Below are 17,310 nucleotides of genomic sequence, written 5' to 3'. Positions count from 1 at the left end.
ACACGGATGGGCCCAAGTAGGAAATCTCTAGCTGGCTAGACCTCTCAAAGCCTGAGTTGCTAGTGGTATGGGCTTACTACTGATGCAACCTGGGGTATAAATTCCTCCAGGTTGACTGTTGTGACAGTGCTAGTGCCCCATTCAGAGTCTTACAGCAGGGGTTGTTAACCTGCGTGTCCATGGAGGAATTTCAGGACCATCGGAATCTTCTCAACAACATTCCTGATGGTTTTGAACATTTCCCATCATTGGTAGTTCATGTGTGTGTGTGCATATGTGTTTAAAAAATAATCAGCTTTATTGAGATATAAATAATATATAATAAAATCCAATCATTTTCCATATAGATTTTGGTGAGTTTAACAAATGTATGCAGTCATGTAACTACCAAGACACAGAACATTTATATAAGTCCCAAAAGTTCCCTGCCCCTTTCCAATCAATTCCTTTGCTCCAGCCAATCCCTTGGTAACAACTGATCTGCTTAATGTCACAATAGTTTTGCTTTGCCTAGAATTTCATATAAGTAGGATCATTATAATGCATAATCTTTTTGTGCCCTGGCATTTTCACTCAGCATAATGCTATTGAAATTCATCCACATTGTGGCTTGTTACCACTTGTCCACTCCTTTCTATAGCTTCACATATTTTATTTTATGAATATACCACCATTCACTTATCCATTCACCAATTGATAAAAATTCAGGATGCCAGGTTTTCAGTCTTATAAAGAAGGCTGCTATGGACATTTGGGTGTGTGCCTTTGTGTAGATATATGGTTTTTGTTTCTCATGGGTCAATATCTAGGATTGCTAGGTTGTATAACAGTGCGTGAGAATTTTAGTTATTTCACATCCTCTCCAGAACTTGGTATTTATTAGTCCTTTTAATTTTAGCCATCTTAGTGAGTGTGTAGTGGTATCTTATTATAGCTTTAATTTGTATATCCCTAATAATTAGTGCCGTTGTGACTGTATAACTGCTTATTGGCCATTTATATTGCTTATTCTAAGTATCTGTTCAAGTCTTCTGCTCCCTGCCTTTTGTTAAATGGATTGTCTTCTTATTACTGAGTAGTAATATATAATTATATATTCTGGATATAAGTCCTGTATTAGATACACAGTTTTGCAACATTTTCTCCCAGACTGCGGCTTGACTTTTCATTTTCTTAACAAAGTCACAAGGCAAACATTTTTAATGTCGATGAATTTCAGTTTATCAATTTTATATTTTTATGATACAGTTTGTGCTTACTGTGTCCTATCTAAGATTTGGCTAAGGTAAGATTACAGAGATTTTCTCCTATGTTTTCTTTCAAAAGTCTTTTAAATTTAGCTCTTATATTTAGATATATGATCCACTTCAAGTTGTTTTTTGGGTGTCTAGGTTCATACTTTTTCGTGTGGCTATCTGACCATCCTAAAACCATCTACTGCAAAGACTATCCTTTCTGCCTGGAATTACCTTGGCACATTTGTCAAAATCAGTTGACCATGTGAGTTTATTTATTTTTGTATTTAGTATTTTATTTATTTATTTATTTATGTATTTATTTATTTATTTATTTATTTATTTAAGGAGGGCGCAGCTCACAGTAGCCCATGTGGGGATCAAATCAGCAACTTGGTGTTATTAGCACCACGCTCTAACCAACTGAGCGAACCGGTTACCCCAATGAGTTTATTTTTTTGACTCTCCATTTTGTTCAGTTGATTGATCATCAGCTGCTTTTGATGATTCTGGGGTATAAACTGTGTTGTTTCTTGGGTTTTCCAACTGACAGATAAGATTTGGCTGTTATGCCTTGCTATTTATCACTCATCCATCTATCTGCTTTTCAGATTCCAAACTATTGTCTCCGTTGTTACTCTTGTACTTGATTACTATAGCTGTATAGAAAATCTTGAAATTAGGTAGTTTAAGTCCTCCATCTTTGTTCTTATTTTTCAGAATTGTTTTGGCAATTGTAGGTCTTTTCCATTTCTACATAACTTTTAGAATTAGCTTTTTAATTTTCATGGAACAACCTGCCAGGATTTTGATCCATAAATAAACCTAGGGAAAACTGGTATCTTAATATCTAGTCTTCTGATCCATGAACATGGAATATAACTCCATTTATTCAGGTCACTTTAATTTCTGTTAAGCAGTAATGTTTTGTAGTTTTAGTATACAGCTCTTATATTTGTTTTTAAAAATGTATTCCCAAGCTTTTAGTAATATTTGATGATACTGTAAATGGTATTTAAATTTTTTGCAGTATCTAATTTTTTGTTGTCAGTATACAGACATACAATTCATTTTGATTTTGTGTATTGACCTCGTATGCTGTGACTTTGCCGCACTTAATTAGTTCTAATAGCTTTTAATAGATTTCTTAGGCTTTTCTACAAACATGATCATATTATTTCCAAAAAAAGAGAGTTTTGCTTCTTCCTTTTCAATATGTATGCCTTTTATTTCTTTTCCTAGACTTATTGCACTGGCTAGGACCTCTAGTACAATATTTAACAAAAATAGTGAGAGTGACATCCTTGCTTTATTCCTGATCTTAGGGGGAAAGTAATCAGTCTTTTATCATTAATGTGATGCTAACTGAAAAAGTTTAGTAGATGTCTTTTGTCAGGTTGAGGAAGTTCCTTTATATTCCTACTATTATGAGAGTTTTTCCTTCTTTTTTAAAATTATGAATGGGCATTAATTTTGCCAAATGCTTTTTCTGTATCCATTGACATGATCACGTGGTTTTTCTGTTTAGTCTGTCAATATGGTGAATTCTAATGCTTGGTTTTTATATGTTGAACCTACTTTACATTCCTGGAATAAACCCCACTTTATCATGACATATCATACTTTTAATATATTGCTAGATTTTAGTTGCTAATTTTGTTAAGAATTTTGGCATCTGTGTTCATAAAGGATGTGTGTAGTTTTCTTTTCTTGTAATTTTTTTTCTACTTTTGGTATCAGGGCTCCCCCTACCTTCAGAGCAGGCTGGATACTGCTTTAGGCAGTAAATTGGGGGCAATCACAGGGCTCACTTCATCATTTTTCTTCTCTCAGGGACTATGGTTTTCTGCAGCCTATTGTCCAATGGCTGAAAACAACTGTTTTATGTAGTTTGTCTGATTTCTATTGTTTATGGCCGAAGGGCAATTCCTGTAGCAGTTAATCCTCCATGTGAGGAAGGAGAAGTCTCTGTCTTCTAAAAAGAGCTTTAATGATTAGAAAAATCTCTTATTTCTTTATACTTTCTTATAAACTTCATCCATTGAGACATCCTTTGGGGCCACAATTAAATATGATCTTTGTACCCTACGGCAGCTCTTCAAATATATGAAGGCAGTACTTGTGTCCTCCCCAATGTTTTTTTCTGACTAAGTTTCCTTGGTTACTTGAGCTATTTCTTATTTGACTGAGCTTCCAGAAATAATAAATCTGGTCAGGTTCTATTTTTGCCAATCTTCCTCTTAAAAATAATGGTACTTATAGTTAAATAGAGTATTTCAGATGTCTACAGACCAACGCAGAATAATTAAATCATCCTTTTACTGCCATGACAAAATCATCACCGTTAGAAAACAAAAACAAAACAAACAAACAAAAAAAACTTTTATGTTAAAGTAAAAGCAGACAATAAAAACACAGGTTCTAAACCTCTTTTTTTTTTTTTTTTGGTTCTAAACTTTTGGATTCAATACAAATTTATCATTTTAAAGGGCAGGTGTGATGATATCACCAACTTTCAGTTTTTAAGCCCTGTGAAGGTTTCTATTTAAATGGTGGTGAAAATGATTTATTTGAGAAAAGACACTTGCCCTTTAAGAAGTCATTCCTGAAAGAGCTGAGACTTTTTCAGGTTTGGTGGAGGGAGGCAAGTTGTAAAAACTATTGGTTGGTAGGGCAGTATTACATACAGATTTCAGTCACACAAGACCCGAATGAGGAAGTAAAACTTCAGGAGGAGCTATTTTAGTCTATCTCCCCAATGGGTAAGCTGACAGGGTAGCTTTTGATTAGGAAAATACAGTAATTCAAGATTACAGTTTCTCATGCCTTATCTGCCTTATTTGAGAAAAAAAAAAAGAGAGAAGAGAGATTAGAAACCAGTTAGAGTAACCATGGCATTTCCCTTTTATTAATTTAACAGTCTAAACAGGGTAAATATGTATGGTTGAGGAAAAAAACCCCACTATAATTACTGAACAAACGCTGGAAAGGATTATTGACACCAAGTTAGTTTGAGAACCATCTCCTCTGAGAAAAAGATTAATATTGGATTAGGAGGAAGCTCCATTTTTGGAAAAATTCCTACTTGTGTTTCTGTAGATAGATCCTGACTGCTTCCATGTCTGTCTATTGGCAAAATTTAGTTCCTGTGGCTGTAGGACTGAGATCCCCATTTCCTTGCTGGCTCTCAGTCTTTTATCATTAATATGATGCTAACTGAAAAAGTTTAGTAGATGTCTTTTGTCAGGTTGAGGAAGTTCCTTTGTATTCCTACTATTATGAGAGTTTTTCCTTCTTTTTTAAAATTATGAATGGGCATTAATTTTGCCAAATGCTTTTTCTGTATCCATTGACATGATCACATGGTTTTTCTGTTTAGTCTGTCAATATGGTGAATTCTAATGCTTGGTTTTTATATGTTGAACCTGCTTTATATTCCTGGAATAAACCCCACTTTATCATGACATATCATACTTTTAATATATTGCTAGATTTTAGTTGCTAATTTTGTTAAGAATTTTGGCATCTGTGTTCATAAAGGATGTGTGTAGTTTTCTCAGCTTCAAGAGGTTGCTTACATTTCTTGACTGATGGCCCCCTCCTCCATCTTCAAAGCCCACAATGGTGGGTTGAGCCTGTCCCAAGCTTCCATCTCACCTTTCTAACCAAGGTGGGAAAAGTTCTCTGACTCATGTGATTGGATTGGGTCTACCTGGACAATCCAGGGTAATGTATCATCTTAAGGTCAGTACCTTAATCACATATGTAAAGTCCCTTTTGCTATGTAAGATACATATTATAGATTCTGGGGTGTAAGAGATGGACACCTTGTGGGGGGCATTATTCTGTTTATCATATAGCCAATGCCAGAGGTATTCACAAAACAAATTCAGACATTGCTGAAGTTATAGAACCCAAATTCACAAATATCTCATATCCACATGTCATAGTTACTTGGTATATTTACTTTGCTCCAGTGATATCAAGGATCTTCTCTTTGACCAAACTCATTGGCATAGATGACTGTCTGACCAAACAACTTTTACCTACCAGTATTCTTTATCACATTCTTGGGGGTCATACGTGTGCTGTGCTGTTATTTTCTGCCTTTTACCACTCATAGCTCAATTTGACTATCTCATATGCACACACATAGCTTCTTACACCCCCTTCCAACTTCTCTCATGTATACACATACATCCTCCTCTTTAACTCCCTTATCTAGTCTCCTGAATTTCTCTGATTGCCTATTGGGGAAAGAAACACACTTACTTCCTTTTTCTTCATCCCTTCTTCTTTGTTTCATTTGTAAGCTAATCATTCCAGTGCAAAAGCAAATTTAGGTTATTCTCAAGCTGAAGTTTGCTTCTACACATTTAGCCAATTTTAAGGGCCATAAGATAGAAAGAAAAAGAAGCTCAAAACTCTCACCTTGAAAAGTCAAAGCCAGACATCATCAAAATGGCAGCGTGAGCTAAGCCTCTGTAAAGCTCCCCTGGAATTTACAACTAATCGAACAACAATAACTCCACAAAGGACTCCCTGCACAGCAGACAGGCAAGATGAAGAGGCCCACTACTAAATTCACCTAAAGTGGGGGAATCTCGCAAGCGGGGGGAGGAGGGAAGGGAGAAGTGCGGAGATGGAGCCTCGCGGGCGCAGGATGCAGACCTAGTTCAGTGCTCCGAGCTCGCTGCATCCTGGAACTACCGCAGCTGTGGGAGAGGGAAGAACTCGGACTGCTAGGGCTCTGCTTATGGCCCACAGGGCTGAGGGGGCAGCATATAACACGGCTGAACCCAACGCTCATGGCAGAAACCTCGGAGAAAAGACTGAGAGGGAAGAAGGCTGAAAACAGTGGTTTAAGCCCTCACTGCCGAGCAGAGAACAGCAGCCTTAGGCACTGAGACTAGCCGCCCCCTCCCTACCCTCCCAGAACTCGCCCCGCCCCCACCTGCCCAGTGCTAGAAGCAGAACAGTAGCAGTGTCAGATCAAAAGAACAGAATATTTGCTGTTCTGAGAACTGTGGACCGCAGACAAGATTTGCAGCCCAATTAGTTCCGGCAAAGGGGAGGGAGCTGGGGAAGCAGGACCGGCTGTGGCGGTGGTCGCCGCCATTGCTCTGGGCCAACTCTCACAATTCACCCCACCTCTGGCCCCACCTATCTGGGCAGATCCCTGCAGGAGTAAACAGAACTGCTGAAACATACTGCCTCTGAATCTGGTGCAGGAAGAGCTTTGGAACTTCAAAAGCTTTCTGCATACCCACACAGATACTGCGCCCTGTGACCCAGGCGAACTATTAACAGAGGAGAAGCCCGTCTCCCAGGGAATCCCACCATTGTGTGAGAAGCTGGAATAGTGCAGAGAAAACATAGCACTACCGTGTGAGAGAGAAAAAAAAGGCTGCAGTCGGAGAGAAAATAAAACATTCTACCAACAAGTACTGGAAAACAAAAGAAAGACCTCTTCCTATCAACCTGTTGCAGAAGCCACTCCTGTAGATGTCTAGGAAGAGAAATAATAAATCAGTAATTGCCATGAATAACCAAGACAACAAGACAGCTCAGAAAGAAAGTGAAAAGTCTCCAGAAAAGGAACTTAAAGGTATGGAAATATGTGACTTAAATGACAGAGAATTCAAGATTGCAGTTCTGAAAAAACTCAACGAGATGCAAGAAAACACAGAAAGGCAGTTTAATGAACTCAGCAACACAATCAAAGAACAACATGAGCATTTTACAAAAGAGATTGAAATTTTAAAAAAGAACCAAATAGAATTTCTGGAGATTAAGAACTCAATTACTTCTTTCTCAAATACTTCTTTCTCAAGAAGAAATTAAGAATGAAACAACCAGCTTAGGTAGTAGAGTTGACCAGATGGAGGAAAGAATCAGTGACATCGAAGATAGAAACCTGGAAATTACACAGATGGAAGAAGAAAGAGACTTGAGACTTAAAAGAAATGAAAGAACTCTACAAGAACGTTCTGACTCCATCAGAAAGAGCAATATAAGAATAATGGGCATAGCAGAAGGAGAAGAAAGAGAGAAGGGAACAGAGAATATATTCAAACAAATTGTCGATGAGAACTTCCCAAACTTGTGGACAGAACTGGATCCCCGAATCCGAGAAGCAAATAGAACACCTAATTACCTCAATCCCAACAGGCCTTCTCCAAGACACATTGTATTGAAGCTGTCTAAAATCAACGACAAAGAAAGAATCCTCAAGGTAGCCAGGGAAAAGAAGACGGTAACCTACAAAGGAAAGCCCATTAGATTATCATCAGATTTTTCAGCAGAAACTCTACAAGCCAGGAGGGAGTGGAACCAAATATTCAAACTATTGAAAGAGATATTATGAGCCAACAATAATATATCCAGCAAAGATATCCTTTAGATATGAAGGAGGAATAGAGACCTTTCCAGACATACAGAAGCTGAGGGAATTTTCTAATACACGAACTGCACTACAAGAAATACTAAAGTAGGCTATTCGACCACCATCAACAGGGACAATTTGTGGCAACCAAAACATAAAAAGGGGGAGAGTAAAGGCCTGAACCGGAATATGGGAATGGAGAAAGTAAGTGTGCTGAAGAAAATGGAATACTCTAAATATCAAACTTTCTTTTACATAAACTTAAGGGTAACCACTCAAAAAAAATCCAGAACTGAAATATATACTGTAATAAAAGAAGAAACAGAGGGAAACATCATGGAATACCACCCACACAGAAATAATAGACAACACCAGAAAGGCAAAGAAACAATGGAGACACAGCCTTACCAGAAAACTAAAGATAGAATGACAGGAAATCCTCATATATCAATAATCACCCTAAATGTAAATGGACTGAACTCACCAATAAAAAGGCACAGAGTAGCAGACTGGATCAAAAAACTAAACCTAACCATATGATGTCTCCAAGAGACACATCTCAGCTACAAGGACAAGCATAGACTCAAAGTGAAAGGGTGGAAATTGACACTCCAAGCAAATGGTACCCAGAGAAAATCAGTTGTAGCCATAATGATATCAGATGAAACAGACTTCAGGGTGAAAAAGATAACAAGAGATAAAGATGGACATTTCATAATGGTAAAGGGGACTATACAACAAGAAGACATAACAGTCATCAATATTTATGCCCCCAATCAGGGAGCACCGAAATATACCAAGCAACTACTAACAGAACTAAAGGGAGAAATTGACCAAAACACAATTATACTAGGGGACCTAAATACGTCACTGACAGCTATGGATAGATCATCCACACAGAAAAGAAATAACAAAATAGCAGCCCTAAATGACACATTAGATGAAATGGACATAATTGACATATATAGAGCACTTCATCCTAAAACATCAGACTATACATTCTTTTCTAGTGTACATGGAACATTCTCAAGGATAGACCATATATTGGGACATAAAATCAGCCTCAGCAAATTAAAGAAAATTGAAATCATACTAAGCATATTCTCTGATCACAAGGCTTTGAAATTGGGTATCAACTGCAAAAAGAAAGCAGGAAAAAACACAAATACATGGAGATTAAACAACATACTTTTAAAGAATGACTGGGTCAAAGAAGAAATTAGAGGAGAGATCAAAAGATACATAGAAACAAATGACAATGAAAATACATCGTACCCAAATTTTTGGGATGCAGTGAAAGCAGTTTTAAGAAGGAAATTTATATCATTACAGGCCTATCTCAAGAAACAAGAAAAATCCCAAATAAATAACCTCATGTTACACCTTAAAGAAGGAGAAAAAGAAGAACAAGTGAAATCCAAGGTCAGCAGAAGAAAGGAAATAACAAAAATCAGAGTAGAACTAAATGAAATAGAGAACAAAAAGACAATAGAAAAAATTAATGTGACAAAGAGCTGGTTCTTGAAAAAATTAACAAAATTGACAAACCCTTGGCTAGACTCACTAAGACAAAAGGAGAGAAGACACTAATTAACAAAATCAGAAATGAAAAAGGGGAAGTTATCACGGACACCACAGAAATACAAAGGATCATCCAAGAATACTATGAAGGACTATATGCCACCAAATTCAATAACCTAGAAGAAATGGACAAGTTCTTAGTAACATATAGCCTTCCAAGGCTGAACCATGAAGAACTGGAAAATCTAAACAGACGGATCACCAGTAACAAAATTGAATCAGTCATCCAAAACCTTCCCAAAAGCAAAAGTCTGGGACCAGATGGCTTCACTAGTGAATTCTACCAAACCTTCAAAGAGGATCTAATACCAATCCTGCTCAAACTCTTCCAAAAAATTGAAGAAAAGACAGTACTCCCTAACTCATTTTATGAGGCCGACATTACCCTGATACCAAAACCTGATAAGGACAACACAAAAAAAGAAAACTACAGACCAATATCTCTGATGAATACAGATGCAAAAATACTAAACAAAATTCTAGCAGATCTAATACAACAATGCATTAAAAAGATTATTCATCATGACCAAGTTGGGTTCATCCCCGGGGCACAAGGATGGTTCAACATCCGCAAATCCATCAATGTGATACATCACATAAACAAAATAAAGGACAAAAATCATATGATTATATCAACTGATGCAGAAAAAGCATTTGACAAGATACAACATCCATTTATGATTAAAACACTTAATAAAATAGGTATAGAAGGAAAATAACATAATAGAGGCCATATATGACAAACCCTCAGCTAATCTCATAATTAATGGTGAAAAACTGAAGCACTTTGCTCTATGTTCAGGAACACGACAGGGCTGTCTCCTATCACCTCTGCTTTTCAACATAGTGTTGGAAGTCCTTGCCAGAGCAATCAGGCAAGAGAAAGAAATAAAAGGCATCCAAATTAGGAATGAAGAAGTTAAATTATCACTCTTTGCAGATGACATGATGCTATATATAGAAAACCCTAAAGACTCCACCAAAAAGCTATTAGAAACAATCAAAGAATACAGTAAAGTTGCTGGCTACAAAAACAACGTACAAAAGTCCATTGCATTCCTGTATACTAACAATGAAATCTCAGAAAAAGAAATACAAAAAACAATTCCTTTTGCAATTGCAGCAAAAAGAATAAAATACCTAGGAATAAACTTAACCAAGGATGTGAAGGACCTATATGCCGAAAACTAGAAGACATTTTTGAAAGAAATTGAAGAAGACACAAAGAAATGGAAAGACAGTCCATGCTCACAGATTGGAAGAATCAACATAGTTAAAATGGCCATATTACCCAAAGCAATATACAGATTTAATGCAATCCCCATCAAAATCCCAATGGCATTTTTTAAAGAAATAGAACAAAAAATCATCAGATTTGTTTGGAACCACAAAAGACCCCGAATAGCCAAAGCAATCTTAAGAAAAAAAAACAATACTGGAGGTATCACACTCCCTGACTTTAGCTTGTACTACAGGGCTACAATAATCAAAACAGCATGGTATTGGCAGAAAAACAGACACATAGACCAATGGAATAGAATTGAGAACCCAGACATAAAACCACATAAATATGGACAGATAATTTTTGACAAAGAAGCCAAAAACATACAATGGAGGAAAGATAGCCTCTTCAATAAATGGTGCTGGGAGAATTGGATAGCCACGTGCAAAAGAATGAAACTGGACTGCTATCTGTCACCATATACCAAAATTAATTCAAAATGGATCAAAGACTTAAGCATGAGACCTGACACAATAAACTGCATAGAAGAAAACATAGGTACCAAACTTGTGGACCTTGGGTTCAAAGAGCATTTTATGAATTTGACTCCAAAGGCAAGGAAAGTAAAAGCTAAAATAAATGAATGGGATATATGAAACTTAAAAGCTTCTGCACAGCAAAAGAAACCATCAACAAAATAAAGAGGCAACAAACTGAATGGGAGAAGATTTTTGCAAACAGTGCCTCTGATAAGGGGCTAATATCCAAAATATACAAGGAACTCATGAAACTCAACAACAAAAAAACAAAGAACCCAATTGAAAAATGGGCAGAGGACCTGAAGAGACATTTCTCCAAAGAGGACATACAAATGCCAGACATATGAAAAAATGTTCAACATCACTAATCATCAGAGAAATGCAAACAAAAACCACAATGAGATATCACCTCACCCCAGTCAGAATGGATACATCAACAAGACAAATAGAAATAAGTGTTGGAGAGGCTGTGGAGAAAAAGGAACCCTCATACACTGTTGGTGGGAATGCAGACTGGTACAGCCATTATGGAAGGCAGTGTGGAGGTTCCTCAGAAAATTACGAATAGAATTACCATATGACCCAGCAATCCCTCTTCTGGGTATCTACCCCAAAAATCTGAAAACATTTATACATAAAGACAAGTGTGCTCAAATGTTCACTGCAGTTTTGTTTACGGTGGCCAAGACATGGAAACAACCAAAATGTCTTTCGATAGATGAATGGATAAAGAAGTTGTGGTATATATACACAATGGAATACGGCGGTAAGAAAAGATGATGTAGGAACATTTGTGACAACATGGATGGATCTTGAGAGTATAATGCTAAGCAAAATAAGTCAGACCGAAAAAGCAGAGAACCATATGATTTCACTGATATGTGGTATATAAACCAAAAACAACAAAAGAACAAGATAAACAAATGAGAAACAAAAACTCACAGACACAGACAATAGTTTAGTGGTTACCAGAGGGTAAGTGGGGTGGCGGGTGGGAGATGAGGGTAAGGGGGATCAAATATATGGTGATGGAAGGAGAACTGACTCTGGGTGGTGAACACACAATGGGATTTATAGATGATGTAATACAGAATTGTACACCTGAAATCTATGTAATTTCACTAACAATTGTCACCCCAATAAATTAAAAAAAAAAAAAGAAAAGAAAAGGAAAAGAAAAGTCAAAGCCTGGACAAGTCTAGTACATCAGTGCATTTGATCCTGTGCTCTGAAGTTTACACTTTCTTCCTAGAAATTTCTCAGCACATCCCTTACTTTAGCAGTGTGAACTGCTCCGTCATATGCTTTGTGTTAATTTATTGAAATTGGGTAATCACTCCCCAATTTTCTGTTTTTAAAATACAGCAGGATGAAATGAATGAGTGCTAATGTCATCCATCTATTTTCTCAATGGATCTTAAAATTAGTACACTGAAATCTTAAATAAGGTGCTGACCAGAAGCATTACTCATCTAATACTTTTTACCATAAGTGAGTAAGAAGATTGCCTTAATTGTCAACACCAACCAAACTTCTACTGGAGGCAATTACTGAGATAAAGTCCAACCTTGTCTTACAACTTCACTCAAACCAGCCTAAACCACATACAGGCACGGGATTATTACAAAGGAATCACTGTGCCCCCCCGCACCCTGTGAAACACAGGCCACTTTTACAACAGATGTAGGGAGGCTGATGAATACAGTGCTATTTATAATGGGAAAACTATGGAAACAACACATGTGTCCAACTATCTGGATTTAGTTAAATAAATCAAGGGATATCCACGTAATAGACTATCTCACAGCCAATTAAAATGATGCTGTAGAATGATATGTAATGACATTGAATATTTTCTTCCTGTGTTTTGTACAAAAAAGCTATAAAAAAGTGATATTATCCCAATTGTAAAAAATAGTCCTTATAATATTATTCCATCTATGAAAAATAACATACATTTATGCATAGAAAAATCTGGACAAGGCACACTAAAATGTTGTAAGCATAATAATTTTTTTCTTACTAGTGGAACTATAGGTGATTTTACTTTCCATGTATTTGGTAATGGATGTGTAATACTTGATAATCATCAAAAGTCAATGTTATTTTTAAAAATCAGGGGAGAACCATTCACCTAACTTATTTCTCAGGAAAGCTAGACTTTTAGAGATGAGAAGGTGAATCTCATGGTTATCTCACGCTCCCCTCCTTCCCACCCCTACTTGAACACCACCAGGTCCCTAATCACTAACATTTAGAAGTATCTTCACCAGTTTCCTTCATTGAATTCTCACAGTAACCTCAAGAAGTAAGTAGGTAAAGCAAGGAATAATCCGCTTTGTCTAGAAACCAGAAGTGTATTGTAAACCTTAGAGGTTAGAAATGTTGCCTTTCCTAGAAATCCAGAGCAACATTATCAGTTGCTGAGTCCCATCTACATGGGTTCCAAACCTTGTGGGGAAACCTTTTCCTCTAACCACTTGCTAACTTCTTTGCCAGTCTGGGCTCAGCCAATGAGCTCCAGGAGCCAGCTGATAGAGAAGTATCTGCACTCTGCAGAGAGAACAAGCACTGACTCACCACATTCATGAGAGGGGCCAGGCTGCTTCTTCTTCCTTTTCTTTACTATTAGAGAAACCACCGTCACGCACACAATGAACAGTACAGGTAGAGTTGTAATCAGGATGCCATGGTCTGTGAAAAGCTGGCGTGTGTTACGTGACTTTGCATCTAGAAATGACCACAAGTTTTCAATCAGCCAGGAAGGTTGATTATAAAAGGTTTATAGTTATTGCTGTTCTATTATTTACATGCCAGCATCTCCCCAGGGCTCTAATGACAGAAGAGCCTGAAATCCCAGTCACAGGGTCTTCAGCAGCTAACTAAGAACCAAGCCAGTGCCTCTGGCCAAATGCCTGGACTGAGCTCCCTTCCCTTCCCGGAGCTGGCTTGACGATGACGGTGATCCAGAAGAGGATCCACCTGGCCCTAGATTCTGGAATCTGTGCTGAGGCTCTGAATGTACAGTCATCTGCGTGATGCCCTGCTCCCTCAGCCCCTGGTCCAAATGTTTCCCTTGTAATAATTCCTCCAGCCACTATCATCTCTAGATCAGGTTCCAGACACCTCTCACCTGGACAAATATAACAGCCTCCTCACAGGTCTCCTATGTCCAGTTTTATTTTTTTTGTTTAGTTTTTTCCCACAGCACATTTCCTCAAGCATGGCTTTCAGCGTGTCTCACCTACTAGAAAAACTTTGCTATCTCTTCATGCTCTGAGTTATCAGGATCAGAATCAGCTCCTGGGAGGTCAAGACTGACTTCCTTCCTTGCACAGAGACTCACAAGTCTCTAGGAAGTTGAAAAACGGGATTTGGGGCAAAAACTTAGAACGAGTGGTCTGCTCTATAAACATTTATGGGAACAGTTCTGGTAGTTATTCAGGAAGACAGGACCAGTCGACCTTCCATTAACTTAGCTGCAATTTGTGGACCCAATCCCTGTTCGTGAGATATTAAGGAGTTGTTGGCACTGCAGATCTCATGCAACACTTTCTGAGCCTGTCCCAGTTTACCCTACTTGAGCCTGTATGGCATTCCTAGTAAATGGGGGTTATGCTTGTTAACATGGAGACCTCTACCTTTTGATATCCAAAAAGGTTCTTTTATTCAGGGTCTAATCTATCTCTGATCAAGCCCTAGAATAGGGACACAGAGAGGCAAGCCTTGTCTTCCTGAGGCAGCTAGAGCTGAAACGCTTCTGAAGCTGGTATAGCTGGGAAGGTTTGGGCAATATTTGAGAAGCAGCAGAAAGGTGAATCATGATGAGGCTACAGTGGTGGCCAGGCTCTATTCATTTATAGACTGTGGGAGCCATGGCATATCATGTGTGGCGATATTGGTGGCTTCAAGAAGGTGCTGAACTTCAGGGATAACTTGGGAGAGGCCTCTTACTAGGCCAAGAGAGGCTACAGTAGAAGCAACGAGGACAGACTGGGGGTCTTACCATTTATTGGACTCTCAGAGGCAGAGGTGTTTGAGCAGAGGAAATCAGGACCAGGAGAGAGGATTGGCCCACTAGTAAAGTTGGCTGGTAGGATGGGCCCCTGAGGCTGTACATAAGAATGTGTCTACGGGCCAAGTTTGAACCATGAGACCTCAGGAGTGAGGAGGCAGCAAAGCCAGAAGATGGAATACAGACTGGGAAGGATGATTTAGGATGATTAGGATGATTTGTCCTAATTTTGGGACAAAGCCAAGGGCCATAGCTGGACAAGGGCCAATGCAAGCAGAAGGCAAATAGGGGCAGAGAGGGGTCAGGATCAGAACAAGCTGTAATGGGACAAGTGTGGGGCAGAGTGCCTTTATTCCCGGAAAAAAACTTGTAGTTACTGCTACTCAAAAGTGGGGTTTCAAATATGCATGCATTCCCTCAAGCGCAAAGCCGTGAGCTTAAAACGGCAGGCTTCTATTAGCAGACACTGCTTAGTTTCAACCCTTTCCTCCAGCTGGACTGGTCTCCATACTACACTGTCAACCTGCCACAAGAATTTCTGCTTCTGAGTCTTTCCTTAACACATATATACTGATGCCTACCACCGCCACCTGTGTCCACCTTAGACACTGCGAATCGATTGTGGTCCTCTCACTTCCTAAGCCTGGATGCTGTGTCAGAATTTTTCTTCCTGTTCAAGAAGGCACCACAAGTCTGAATACCTGTTATCTCTTCACCACACTTATTAAGCCAATTATTTCTTTTATTGCGCTATCAGATCCCACTTCTTTTAGGAAAAGTTCCCGGGCCCTCAAAGAACTTGCTTACCTATAGAACTTGATTACCTATAGAACTGATTATCAATCACTCTTGTTTTCAAATTTAGTCACATTTTTCCACATGATATAATTTAGATTCCAACCAATCTTTTTAAAATCCAGTTTTTCATATGTGTACATCATGGAGTTCTGATTCTATTAGAGGATCCTCAAGGGCCTTCTACCTTTCAGTTTTCAGCCCTGCAACCAACAATGTCTGTGCTCATCACAAGTGCTGTATGTACGCACACATGGTGTGTGTGTGTGTGTGTGTGTGTGTGTGTGTGTTAATGAATGGAAGAAATGGAAGAATTCTAGCCAGGAGGAATACTGCATTTTTTAACCTAAATTTCAGAGTCTTCTATCCAAAGGTAGCCCCCCAAAACTGGATCAATTATTTCAGGGCTTAAGAACATGCTTCCTCAAGTGCACCATAGGTTCGTAGCCTCCTGGACCCTGCAGCACTCAGAGGAAGCAGGAGCCCTCTGTCTGTGTCCTTCCTAATAGTATCAAATGGCTCAGTTGGAAGTTTCCTGGCAAGCTTGGGACATTGGATAATCTGCCATAACCATTTGCATTTAATACCTGGTAAAAGAAATAGTCTTGAGAAGCAGCTTTACCTATATTGTAAGGTTGGGAGCGAAGCCATGTCTGTGTTAGCGTAGGTTGCAGGACACAGAAGATGCTCACATTTGCTTCAGGAGACACAGGGAGAGACAAGCTGCCAGAAACGTTGTACAGTTCTGTGATATTATCTTGAAATATATTCATGAGAGCATCATACTCGTTAGTTGAATTCTCAGTTTTCAGTACAAAAGACATCTTCTTCGGTTCCGGGTAACCTTTTGTAGATGCGCAGGTAAAATTTATGTTGTCAGAATTTTCTGTTCTATTAGAAATTAGGCTGATTTCAGGTTGACTGAAGTTAGCTGAAAGCAGAATAGAGGTGCAAAAAAAAAAAAATTCAGTCTACATTTAGATGTATCTAGTAGAGAAGAGCAAATAACTAGGTACCTGACTTGGGAACTCTCTGGGGCACACCTGGGAGCCTTGGGGTGTTTAAAGTGTGGGCCTCAGCCCATGGTGAGAGCCATATACTGACCTCACATTTATTTTTCAATAATGGAGTTTGGGGTCATGCTTACTTCCTGCTTACCCAAATCAAGGGGATGCTCTCTAAGCAATAGGAGGGCTGAAATTGAGTCACCGAAGATTTACAACAAGGCCACTGTTCTAGGGAATAAAGTCTTTGGAAGGAGAAGTGGTCTGACTTTACGATCCAAGTGTCCCATGCGGTCTCTTCTAGCGAGACCAAGAGAGCAGAAAAGGATTGAGACTAAAGTTCCCCCAGGAACTAACAGAGTTCATGGTGCTGGCATGCTCTGGACCATATCTTCCAGAAACTCAAGTAAGATGGTAGTAAGTGGGCAGATGGGGATTTTGGATTTAGAAATTCCAAATACTAGTTTGGGGCATGACTGTCAAAGTGTCTTCATCATATATGATGAGATGAAGGGCACACCCAGTTATTTTTAG

At 38.6% G+C, this 17,310-nt stretch overlaps 1 protein-coding gene across 8 annotated transcripts in view; it reads right to left on the bottom strand.

Annotated features, from left to right (window-relative positions):
- The window catches only part of CD86 (CD86 molecule), a 108,695-nt gene that overhangs the window by 27,708 nt on the left and 63,677 nt on the right, over positions 1-17,310 (bottom strand). For 7 of the 8 annotated variants that reach the window (XM_033129435.1, XM_033129431.1, XM_033129457.1 and 4 more), the window contains exons 4-5: positions 16,395-16,703; positions 13,543-13,692 (exon numbers count right to left, since the gene is read on the bottom strand). In XM_033129435.1, coding sequence (XP_032985326.1) covers positions 13,543-13,692; positions 16,395-16,703 — 459 coding nt within the window. The remainder of the gene's footprint in view (positions 1-13,542; positions 13,693-16,394; positions 16,704-17,310) is intronic. The other variant, XM_033129473.1, reaches the window with a different exon arrangement.

Source organism: Rhinolophus ferrumequinum, chromosome 2, assembly GCF_004115265.2.
Source record: "Rhinolophus ferrumequinum isolate MPI-CBG mRhiFer1 chromosome 2, mRhiFer1_v1.p, whole genome shotgun sequence".
Lineage (NCBI taxonomy): Eukaryota > Metazoa > Chordata > Mammalia > Chiroptera > Rhinolophidae > Rhinolophus > Rhinolophus ferrumequinum.
Note: the sequence above shows the minus strand (reverse complement) of the source record. Positions and strands in the feature narration are given on the sequence as shown.